Source organism: Sphaerodactylus townsendi, linkage group LG13 (assembly GCF_021028975.2).
Source record: "Sphaerodactylus townsendi isolate TG3544 linkage group LG13, MPM_Stown_v2.3, whole genome shotgun sequence".
In the NCBI taxonomy this organism is placed as follows: domain Eukaryota; kingdom Metazoa; phylum Chordata; class Lepidosauria; order Squamata; family Sphaerodactylidae; genus Sphaerodactylus; species Sphaerodactylus townsendi.
In genome coordinates, this window is record NC_059437.1 from 52,719,342 (window position 1) to 52,731,568 (window position 12,227).

General features: G+C 52.9%; 1 protein-coding gene across 1 annotated transcript in view; it reads left to right on the top strand.

Annotated features, from left to right (window-relative positions):
- Positions 1–12,227, top strand: part of NCOR2 (nuclear receptor corepressor 2) — a 343,452-nt gene that overhangs the window by 284,574 nt on the left and 46,651 nt on the right. Inside the window, 6 exon segments of the mRNA XM_048513864.1 lie at positions 594–758; positions 1,418–1,554; positions 4,329–4,434; positions 4,639–4,743; positions 5,727–5,830; positions 10,011–10,161. Of these exon segments, the coding sequence (XP_048369821.1) occupies positions 594–758; positions 1,418–1,554; positions 4,329–4,434; positions 4,639–4,743; positions 5,727–5,830; positions 10,011–10,161 (768 nt within the window).

Sequence of the window (12,227 nt, forward strand, 5' to 3'; positions counted from 1 at the left end):
CTCTGTCTGAGGAGGTCGTCACTCAATCCCACAGTCACCAGTGACCAATAGGCGTGTTTGGACCATCCTGATGACTCTGATGGAGAGCCAGCGTGCTGTAGTGGTTTTAGAGCAGATGGATTCTAATCTGGAGAACCGGGTTTGATTCCCCACTCCTCCACCTGAGTGGCGGAGGCTTATCTGGTGAACCGGATGTGTTTCCCCACTCCTACACATTCCTACTGTGATCCTTGGCCTAGTCACAGTTCTCTCTGAACTCTCTCAGCCCCACCTTCCTCACCAGGTGCCTGTTGCAGGGAGAAGAAGGGGAAGGAGCTTATAAGCCACCTTGAGTCTCCTTACAGGAGAGAAAGGTGGAGTATAAATACAGGAGAGAAAGGTTGGGGTATAAATCCAAATTCTTCCTCTTCCTAAGGCCAGTGAGCAAGAGTTGTTGTTGATCAGGGACTTGAGTCTGGGTCCCTTCTATTCGGATACAAAGACCTCGTCTACGTTGGGCTTTCAAGGAGGAGAGTAGAAGCGAGCAAAATACCTGAACTTCTCCGGGGTGCCTTTCTAACGAATGCTGATTTGGTTTTTGTTTCCCTTTGCAGAGAAGCCGATGCATTTCACCTCCCTTCCAGAGGGACAGAAGCTGAGCGGAGAGCCCTCGATCACGACTTGCTGGCCATCGGTCCATCCCTACCAAGGGACATCACGGGACGTGATCAGAACCTCTCCACATGCTGAGCCTCACGTATTCCAGTATAACCCCCCAGGTGATCCAGAATTGTTTAGCTGGCGTATGTACTTGGTAACTGTCTGTGTTAGTGGCTTCGTGGCGTTCATGGCATCATGGAGGAGCACCAATAACAGTCACAATGCTGAGTTTCCTTTGGGTGACTGTTCTGATCTTGGAAGCGAAATACCCTTTTCCCCTCAAACATCTTTCTCAAGAGAGACTCTCCTCAAGAGTGAGCAGCAGTGGCGTAGGAGGTTAAGAGCTCGTGTATCTAATCTGGAGGAACCGGGTTTGATTCCCAGCTCTGCCGCCTGAGCTGTGGAGGCTTATCTGGGGGATTCAGATTAGCCTGTACACTCCCACACACGCCAGCTGGGTGACCTTGGGCTAGTCACAGCTTCTCGGAGCTCTCTCAGCCCCACCCACCTCACAGGGTGTTTGTTGTGAGGGGGGAAGGGCAAGCCCCTTTGAGTCTCCTGCAGAAGAGAAAGGGGGGATATAAATCCAAAACTCTTCCTCTCTCTTCTTCTTCCTCCTCCTCCTCCCCCCCCCTCCCCATGGCAGAGAGGGGATTTGAACTGGGGTCTATTTTTGCTTTAGACACTGTTACCTCATTTCAGTAGCCCCAAAGACAATGAGCCTGTTTCCTATCTGTGGCAAATCAAAGCTTATGAAAACTTGCTTTTCTACAAACAGGTCACCCCGTCCCCTTGAATGTGCGTGAAAGTTCGCGGCCCGGACTCCAAAGATTGTCAGCCATCTCCAACCCTCCCCCTCTCATTTCTACCAAGCATCCTTCCGTTCTTGAAAGACCCCTTGGCTCTATTTCCCAGGTAAACGTACAGACGTCAGGGCGTGGGAGGTTGGTTGGAAGCGCTGCGTGTGAGAGAATGATGTTTGTCGGAGCTCAGGCCTTTAGACTCCCCCATGCCGAGTGGATCAAAGGGAAGAACGGGTGACACTATTGGTTGAGGGACAGCTATTCATGGGGCACTTTCCCAGAATCACACGTGGAACAATAGATCGCTGCCCCCGAGGAGCTTACAAAAAAGTAGCCAACTAAAAGGAAGGACCATGTTCTCTCTCAGGCCCTTTCCGCACGGGCCATTTGCCGCCCAGGGACGGCAAAAACGCTGTCCCTGGGCAGCTGTTCGCACAGGAGGCGCTACTGGGTCACACCAGCGCCATCCTGGCCGCCCAGGAGCGGCGTGAAGCCGCTCCTAATAACCTTACTCATTTAGTGAGGTTATTCTAAAACGCCGTCTTCCCATTGGCACGGTGCAAACCGCACCGCTGGGAAGGCGAAGCGCACCTATCTCCTCCACTCGCTGGTCACCTCAAAGTGCTCTGGAGGCCGTCAGAGACCTGCTTACGCTGCTCCTCCGACCTCCAGAATTCGGAGGGCAGCGAAATGAAGTCCCTAACCACCTCAAGTGGCAACTGGAAGGACCGGAAATTGGGGGGGAAGGATGCAGAAGAGCTGACTCCATGCGCAGCCACCTCTTCTAAACAGCTTCTCGCGGGCCGGGGCGTAGCGCATCCATCGCGGGTATTTTACCCCTCCACCGGCATAATTTCTGCCGGTGGAGAGGCGTGGCCCTAGTCCCCATCTGTCCTGCTTTTCCCCCCAGCCCCGTGGCTGTTTGTCCAAGGACCTGAACTTTGTGTTGGGGTCAGGAAGGGTCCCCCCCTTCTGCCTTTGCGTGTGCTGAACTATCCAAGAGGGTTTTTGAATGGGTAATAGGGCTGCACTGTGAGGATGTGACTTAGAGAGAGGTGTGGGGTGCAGGGCTGGGGATCGTGGACTACACTACTGCGCGTTGTCATCATCAACAGGCTCCCGCTGTGTAATTTTTCCTTTCATTTAACGTGTCACGTTAATACTTACGCTGCGCTGGATTTCCAGGTCTCTTCGAGTGCCGCTTGCGTTGTCTTCTGACTGTCCCATTTTTTTTTGATTGTCCCAATTTGCTTTATGTAATCTGCCTGGAGGCCCAGTGAGAAAGGCGGACATGAATAAATAATTAGATTCAAATCCAGTGACGCCGTGGACACCCAACAAGAGTTTCAGGCTATAAGCGTTCAAGCAAAGACACACCTGCGCCAGAACGGCACAGGTCTCAAAGGCTCTTGCGCGAAAGCTCTGGCTGGTCTAGAAGGTGGACTCAAATCTAACTGTTCTACTGCAGATGAACACAGTTGCCCAGTGAAGTGATTGATAGACAGGGGGCGTTTCCCCACTTACCTTTGCTGCACGCTACTCTCAGCGCGCGGCATCTCTGGCACGTGCCCGGGCATCCCCACGCGCAGGGTCATCAAAAGGCGCCATTTTTTCCAGTGCCAGGGATGCCACGCACTGAGGGGGTGCGAGAGTGGCAGCGTCGGGGCGGCTACGTTGTCGTCGCCACTGTATTGTGGAGTGCCGGGGGACCCCGCGCTACTTGAGGAGAGTAGCGCGGGGCTTAAGGTAAGTGGGGAAAGGGCCAGACAGACAGACAGATGAAGCCAAAGAGTGTCTTTCATACAGGGCTCAATTCCTAGTCCCATTTGAAAGTTGTTGTCTGTGTGGCAGGTAGGGAAACAGCAGTATTGACTCCTCCGTAGCGCAGTGCCTAGTTCAGGGGTCTGCAACCTGCGGTTCTCCAGATGTTCATGGACTACAATTCCCATCAGCCCCTGCCAGCAAGGCCAATTGGCTTTAGGCCTCCTGGTTGTAGAATGTCATCACGTTGGGACTGTCATTGCAGAATGTCATCACGTTGGGAATGCCAATTGGCCATGCTGGCAGGGGCTGATGGGATTTGTAGTCCATGAACATCTGGAGAGCCGCTGGTTGCAGACCCCTGACCTCGTTTGTCCGCAGTTAATTGCTACTCCGATAGTCCCATTCAGTTTCAAAGGGCCACTGCCAGCCCTACTGGGGACCAGGGTCCCTTGAAGACCGTGTCCCTTTCAGCCTCGTAGGTTTCCTGTTCTTGCCTCCTTCCTTGCTGTCCCACCTGCCCGTTTTCTATTGTCAGCCCTCTAGGCCAGTGGTGGCGAACCTCTGGCACTCAGAGCCCTCTCTGTGGGCACACACACGCAGAGTTTGTCATGTGGGGGGGGGGAATCATCCACACACACACACATCTAGGCTGGCCTGGGCCACTGGACTTGATGTGCATGCACCTCAGTGAGCAGGGAGGACTCGGCTGGCAGGCCTGGTGCCTGTGCTCCAGGTGGCTGCTGTCCGGGGGGCGGGGAAGGGGGGAGGCAAGGAGGCAGAGATGCTAGAGAGGCACAGAGCGGCGCATGCGGGACTTGCTGGAGGCTACAGCAGGCTAGCCCCTGCCCGAGGGGGTTATTCAGGTTAAATTGCCATGTTGGCACTTTGTGATAAATAAGTCGTTTTTGGGTTGCAATTTGGGCACTTGGTCTCGAAAAGGTTCACCATCACTGCTCTAGGCCAGGGCTGGGTTGCTTCTGTATCGCGCCTGTCGCACTGTCGGCACATTAAATTGCTGCTACAATTGCACGCCAGAGAAGATGCAAATGCAAGGAGAGTTGGATCTTTTCGTCTGTTTGGGTACCTGCGCCTGTAACAAATGCCGTTTGGTCTGCGTTTTAGGGAGTGCCTCTCCAACTGCACGCTCCGTTCAGCTCCGAGCATGCAAAAGTTCCCATCGGCTCTATCGCCATGGGCCTGCCTTTGACGATGGACCCCAAGAAGTTGGGTAAGACGAAACACGATCATGAGCGGCACTGCACGCTCGAGCCTGTGAGTGACAGGTGACTGGGGGAAGAGGGCGTGGGTTTGAATGAGGACAGGTAGTAACAAGGGAGAGCCAAGCAGGGACTGTACCCCCCACCCTCACCTCACCCCCACCCCAACCCTGATGCTGCGCTGTAACAGTATGGCGGCATCTGATGTTTTCCAGTGCCTTTCCCGAGTGTGAAACAGGAGCAGCTCTCTCCGAGAAGCCAAGCCAGTCAGCCTGAAAATCTGGTCGTGCAGACGTCGCAGGAGGGTTCCGTCCTTCGAGGTGAGACGTCGTACTGCACCGTCTGAAAGCCGTCCCTTCCGGCGTTTTTGAAAACGTGGCTCAAGCCGATCCGTGCCACCTAAGCGTTGCTGTCTCACATTGTCAAGAGTTTGAGCACGATCCTGGATGTCTCTCTAGGAGCAGCAATGGCGTAGGAGGTTGAGAGCTCGTGTGTCTAATCTGGAGGAACCGGGTTTGATTCCCCGCTCTGCCGCCTGAGCCATGGAGGCTTCTCTGGGGAATTCAGATCAGCCTGTGCGCTCCCACACACACCAGCTGGGTGACCTTGGGCTAGTCACAGCTCCTCGGAGCTCTCTCAGCCCCACCTACCTCACAGGGTGTTTGTTGTGAGGGGGGAAGGGCAAGGAGATTGTCAGCCCCTTTGAGTCTCCTGCAGGAGAGAAAGGGGAGATATAAATCCAAACTCTTCTCCTTCTTCTTTTTAGCGCCATCTATTGTATGATTTTAATTCAGTTTTAATCCATGTATTTGCTGAGTGTATTTTTAAAGCATTGTTCTCCACCCTGAGCCTTGTTGTGCAAGAGGAGGGCAAGTTTGAAATATAAGTGATAAGTGGACAGACAGACAGATCAAGATAAAATTCTCCACAGTTTCGCCCCAAGATCTTGATTCAGATTGCTTCAGTCCTCGACTGCTTTTGCTGATGTCTCTTAAAAAGAAAAAAATGGCCTGCTTTCTCCCAAGCATCCACGTGCCTTCTTAGGTCGCTGGGCCTGCCACGCTCCTATTATTAGCATGGCCGATCCACAGTGAGACCCAACAAGTCAAAGCACGTTGCTTGTCTTGCCTGCAGAGGGAGCAGAAATAACACAACAACACCTCTGACCTCGAAATTAAGCTTGCCCCAGAAACAGACAGCTGCTAGGGGCTGCAGAGCACGCATGCTCCAACCAGCCTTAACGTGCATTGACAAAAACCCCTCTTCAGGCGTGCAATCCTTCTGACTCAGTTCCACCTTGCAGGAGCGTCGCTGGGCTCACTGTCGGGAGGAAGCATCACGAAAGGCCTCCCCAGCACACGGCCACCGCCGGAGTCTCCCATCACCTATCGAGGATCCATCACACACGTAAGTCTCTCCTCTGCTCCTCATCGTTTTCCACCTGTGTCCGTCAGAGCGCTGGGGTTCGTCAGAAGCTCCTTCGGGGCTCCTGAGCAGAGGCCAACTCTGGCTGGCCGCATTCCCTGGGAGACCATCGGCCCGCTTCGAGACGCAGCCGCGAGGGGTGTGCCGGAGTGCCCTCGTTATTCCCGCAGAGATTGTGAGGTCTGGCAGGCCCGATTCACTCACTCACTCACTCACTCACTCACTCACTCACTCACTCACTCACTCACTCACACACACACGCACGCACGCACGCACGCACACACACCGAATGTGTTATTTGTCACCACTTGAGCCCCTTAGCAGTTGCTGAGATGGAGGGGGCTCTCTACTCCACTTCAGCTCTGCTTTTGAAAACTTTTCTGCACTCAAAAGTCATTACGGCCAAGACGTTACATCAGAGGAGTATCAGGGGGAAATGGGGCCTGAAGACAACGCCTTCTCCGGGGGCGCCCCCCCCCCCGTGCTTGGAGGCAGGGGGCGGGGCTTGGTGGCATGCGTCCGGGGACACGGGTGACCCCATGTCCCTATAGGCCCGTGGTGGCGAACCTTTGGCACTTCAGATGTTATGGACTACAATTCCCACCAGCCCCTGCCAGCATGGCCAATTGTAAGGGCTGATGGGAATTGTATGATCCAAATCGTCTGGAAGATAACAAAGGTTGGCCCCCATTACTATAAACCATAGGTGTAGTATCAAGCTTCGGCCCTCCAAGATGTTATGGACCACGGTTCCCATCATACCCACTACCAGCAGCAAGCTGGCAGGGGATGATAAAATTTCAGTCCATAACATCTGGAAAATTACCACGCGTTATTTTACCTATTATGATAGGCCATACGCCTCTTCTTTACAGTGTGTGGCTGTGTAGGAGGGTAGGACTCTCCCAATTGACCACTCAAGTTTCCCTCCAGAAGAGAGACAGGAAGTGAACTGTGTCTTTAAAATAATCTTTTCCTTTTCAGTCTGTTACTCACACGAGCCAAGCCAGCGCTTGGTGGCGTCTCAAAAAACTTGTCCTCATCTGTTCTGGCCCTTCCATTCTGCCCCATCCCCCCCTGCTTCAAATGACAAGGCAGATGCCGAAAGAGGATTTACCGCAGTGGTGGTGAACCTATGGCACGGGTGCCAGAGGTGGCACTCAGAGCCCTCTCTGTGGGCACTCGCAGAGTGTCCCCCCCCCCCCCCACATCTAGGCTGGCCTAGGCTGCTGGGCTCGATTATTAGCATTAAACCTAAGACCTAGTTTTGGGGAAGCAGTGTAGGTAACCCTGTTAAGCGCTGTTAAACCCCACTGATTTTCATGCAAAGAACTAAAGTGCGATCCTTTACCTGGGAGTAAGCTCGGTTGCTGGCAATGGGGTTTGCTTCTGAGTAAACCCTCCTAGGGTCGTGATTCACCCATTTGAAGAGTTGCACAGTTGCTTCACCAAGCTTACTCCCAAGTAACGCGCGCCTCGGAGCCAACTATTTTTTTCTAAACTAAAACCTCAGTATTCAGGTTAAATTGCCATGTTGGCACTTTGCGATAATTAAGTGGGTTTTGGTTTGCAATTTGGGCACTTGGTCTCAAAAAGGTTCGCCATCACTGATCTACTGGGTCTCTCCAGTAGATCTCTTTCCAAGCATTGTGCCTCTCGTCCCCCTTCCCCTCCCGCAACACCCTCTGAGTGAGCCTTTTGATTCCCATCAGCCCTCTCCAGCGGCAGAACTCCTGCCAAATGGGTGATAGCGTCGTGCCGTAGAGTTATTGCTTTATCTGCAAACCAAGCAGAGAGAATCCGTTTCCCCGAGGGGTTTTTCTCTGGCCGGCGTTCAGATCTTTAAAGCCGCTTAGAAACATTCCGGGTTCCTCTCCCTTCCCCTCGAGCCGTCTTGTCAAGGGAGGGTAGCCAGGGATCATCTGCCGCTAGAGGGCCCGTCCCTGGGAGGTCTTCGGTTACCCTAGATAGGGAGAAAAATAATCTCTCGGCTTCTTTGGGCTTCGTGTTTGCTTTTCCCCCTAGTTAACCGCTTTATAAAAACCAGAGTAAATTCAAACGGCTGCAATTAAACGGCTCCTTCCACACACGTATCTCCAGGAAGCACTTTAAGCTTTTCAAATTTGCTAATGCAAAACCGTTCACACCGGGGCCCTCCCAACAATTCAAATTTGCATTTAATTTTAAATTCTTGTTATCCGCTCCCTCATTCTAAACCCTGTCGCTTTGCAGGCTGATGACTGAAGGCTCATGTTGTTAAGGCTACGCAGGATCGTAGTTTTCCGTCCTTGCGGAAATGTTTTCGGTGGGAGGGGCGTCACCTTGGTTTCCCCCAAGCCCCCAGTGGATATCCAGTGCTGACGTGTCATGCACTGTTACGTGTGATGTTGGATTGGGTTTAACGCAGGGGTCTTCAAACTATGGCCCTCCAGATGTTCATAGACTACAATTCCCATGAGCCCTACCACTTGGCCATGCTGGCAGGAGCTGATGGGAATTGTAGTCCATGAACATCTGGAGGGCCATAGTTTGAAGACCCCTGGTTTAACGTATTCGGTTGGCTGCCTCTGGGGTGTTGGAAGTTCTGCTCAGCTAGGGATGTCCGTCAAACCTCTCCTTACCTTTCTGTTGCCGCTCCAGCTGCCGAGGGAAGGGGCTAGATGGCAAATTGCTGTATATCTCTGCTGCTTCTCTATTTTTAGCAATATTTCCTACAGCAGTGATTCTCAACCTTCCCAATGCCGCGACCCTTTAGTACAGTAACTCATGTTGTGGTGGCCCCCAACCCTAACATTTATCCATTTTACAAATGGAGAACACTGATGCAGAGAGTCTTAGGCGACCCCTGTGAAAGGGTCGTTCGATCCCCAAAGGGGTCCCGACCCCCAGGTTGAGAACCACTGTCCCACAGCAACTAAAGGCCGATTTATTGATGGAAAATGCCACTGAGTTGCAGCTGGTGACCCTTTTTTCGAGGCGAGAGGTATACAGAGGAAGATTTGCCAGTTGTCTTGAGTCAGACTATGGTCATACGCAGTCCTAAATAAGACTCTCTTTGCCTCCCGAATGTGGAAAGTGACGGGTGCCAGCTGCATGCCCCCGGAGAGGTTGTTCCGTAATAGTGAGGCTGCCACCAAAAAGTCCCTGTCTCTTATGTCTAGTAGCTAAACATCTTTTGAGTGGCGTGATAGTCGGGAGGGTCTCTCCCTGTGATCTTAATTCCTGAGCAGCAACATGTGGTAGGACAGTGGTGGCGAACCTATGGCATGGGTGCCAGAGGTGGCACTCAGAGCCCTCTCTGTGGGCACACGCAAACAGAGTCGCCCCCACCTCCCTCCACACATCTGAGCCACAAGGACTGCCGGGCTTCCGATTGTTGGCATTCGTCTAGGAACCCAGTTTTGGGGAAGCAGGTTTAACCCTGTTAAGCGCTGTTAAACCCCACTGGTTTTCATGCAAAGAACTAAAGCGTGATCCTTTTCCTGGGAGTAAGCTTGGTTGCTGGCAATGGGGCTTGCTTCTGAGTAAACCCTCCTAGGGTCATGATTCACCCGTTGGAAAAGTTGCATGTTTCTTCAAAGCAAAGCCACCGACTACCACCAAGCTTACTCCAGAGTAACGCACGCCTCAGAGCCAACTGTGTTTTCTAAACTGAAACCTCAGTATTCAGGTTAAATTGCCACGTTGGCACTTTGCGATAAATAAGTGGGTTTTGGGTTGCAATTTGGGCACTCGGTCTCGAAAAGGTTCGCCATCACTGTGGTAGGAGATAGTTCTTTGGATGCCCCGGTCCAAAGCCCAGGGTTTGCCTCCTTTGCAGCTGCTCGAGGACTGAGATGGCTGGTAATCACAGAACCCGGTTCTCATCTCCTTCCTCTGCAGTATCTGCCCTTTCATTGTAGCTCACCCCGTGGCCATATACAAAACACACAGCTCGGTTCATGGTGGTTGTCCTCATCAATAATGAAGGTGCTTCCTAGGCGGTGGGTTATCTGGGAGCGGAGTTCCAGGACAGCGTTCGCTTGGCTGCTCTTCTGTGTTCAGCCTTTTGGAACAAAGTGTTCTCCTCTCCGAGCTCGCATGTATATGTGCGCGGGCGCTTACTCTACCGCCTTAATTGCTCAGGACGCTGTTAAATACGGATCTTGGGTCTCTTTCCAAGGGCACCCCCGCCGAAGTGCTGTACAAAGGAACCATAACCAGGATAATCGGAGAAGACAGCCCCGGCCGAGCAGAGAAAGCGAGGGAGGATGCTTTGCCGAAGGGGCATGTCATTTACGAAGGCAAGAAGGGACACGTCTTGACCTACGATGGTGAGTTGCAATTCCGCTCCCCTTCGGCTTCCTGTCCTCTGCTACCTGTGCTGCAGGGGCTGTTCTTTTCTTTGAGACAGCCTCCGGCCTCGTCTGTGCGTGCCAGGGAGATGAGGTGGGGAGAACAGGCTATACCACTTCGAAGTGCTGGCTATGTTTTTAAAGGGACCTTTGCATAAAGAGTTCCTTGCATGCAGAAAGCTAAGAGCGCAAGGTGCGGACAGTTCCCTCAGGTATGTTAGGACAGTTTGTTTTTTTAACACGTCACGAGGGTGTTTCACATGTCACCCCCTCCCATCTGAAAATGGTACCTTCCACCACAGCCCACTGCATTCTACCGCCTCATTCTTTGGCATGCGTAGATCTGGCCTCTGTTGCATAATAGATTGGGGACTTCCCCTTTTGTATATCTGTTGCTTCTGGGCTGTAATCTGGAGAAATGGGTTTGACTCCCTACTCTTTCACATGAGTGGCAGACTCTGATCTGGTGAACTGGATTTGTTTCCCTGCTCCACCACGTGAAGCCTGCTGGGTGACTTTGGGCCAGTCTGAACTCTCTCAGTCCCAGCGACCTCACAAAGTGTCTGTTATGGGGACAGGAACGGAAGGGAAGGAGTTTTTAAACCACTCTGAGACTCCTTACAGGAGAGAAAAGCAGGGTATAAACCCACACTCCTCCTCTTCTTCTTCTTCTCCCCACCCTTTTCACCTTCTCCATGAGCAAATGGTCATACCTTCTGGTCAGAGGAAGAAGAAGAAGAGGAGTTTGGATTTATATCCCCCCTTTCTCTCCTGCAGGAGACTCAAAGGGGCTGACAATCTCCTTGCCCTTCCCCCCTCACAACAAACACCCTGTGAGGTAGGTGGGGCTGAGAGAACTCCGAGAAGCTGTGACTAGCCCAAGGTCACCCAGCTGGCGTGTGTGGGAGTGTACAGGCTGATCTGAATTCCCCAGATAAGCCTCCACAGCTCAGGCGGCAGAGCTGGGAATCAAACCCGGTTCCTCCAGATTAGATACACGACCCAGATTAGATACAAGACCCAACCAACCACTTGAAACTTTGTCCCCCTGGATGTGAGCAGCAGAATGCATAAGGGAGTGGGTCTGTGGCAGGCCTTACTGCTAGATTCACCCAGACAGTGAGATCAGCAGCAAGGACACGGTGGCATCTTCACGAGTATCCGTGTGGCTGGGCTGCGTCACTTGCGTTCTGAGCATGCTTGAGCAGGGCGTCAGAGGCAGATCTTAATCTGTCCTTCCCCCTTCTGCCCTTTTGGGTATCTCATGCAAATCAGCAGCTGCGTCACGTGCCCACGAGCTAAGTGTTCCTCCCAAGGAAAAGCACCCCATTCTCGTTAGCGTTTCCACCATCTGCCTCGGCTTCTCTGAGCTGCGGCGCTGAAGGCTCTGCTGTGTGGGATGTCGGGGGAGATTTGCTACAAGGGACTGACTGGGGGCTCATGCCCACTTCTGTTGGCGTTCGTATCGCAGACTTCATGGGCGGGAGCTGCTGGTGTAACGTGGTGGCTGAGAGAGTCAGGTGACGAACTGAGGGGCAAGGCATACAGTATTCGTGTACGTTATCTATCGTCCGCCTTTTACCGAGATCCCAGGCAGTTGGAATAAAGTTCCTTCAAGTTGCAGCCAAATTACAGCAACCCCTCATGGGGTTTCCAAGGCAAGAGATGAAGGCCGGTTGTTCACAAGGTATCTGCTGCATGATGGAGACTGATGTCCATCGTGGCAAAGTTTCATGTACGGACCCGGTGGTGTAACTACCACAGGGCGGGGTGGGGATAGGCACCCCGTGCAGACACCGTTGGGGTCCCATGGGGTGGAAAATCCCCCCCCCCAACCCTCCTCTTTCCTCCTTACCCCGCCAGGCCTCGGTGGGTGGTGGAGTCTTCTTCTTTGGAGGTTTTTGAACAGAGGCTGGATGGCCATCAGTCAAGAGTGCTTTGATTGTGTCTTCCTGCATGGCAGGGGGTTGGACTGGATGGCCCTTGGGGCCCTTTCAACTCTATGGCCATTTCCGCACGGCCACGCTTTGGGGGTGCGTCGGTGT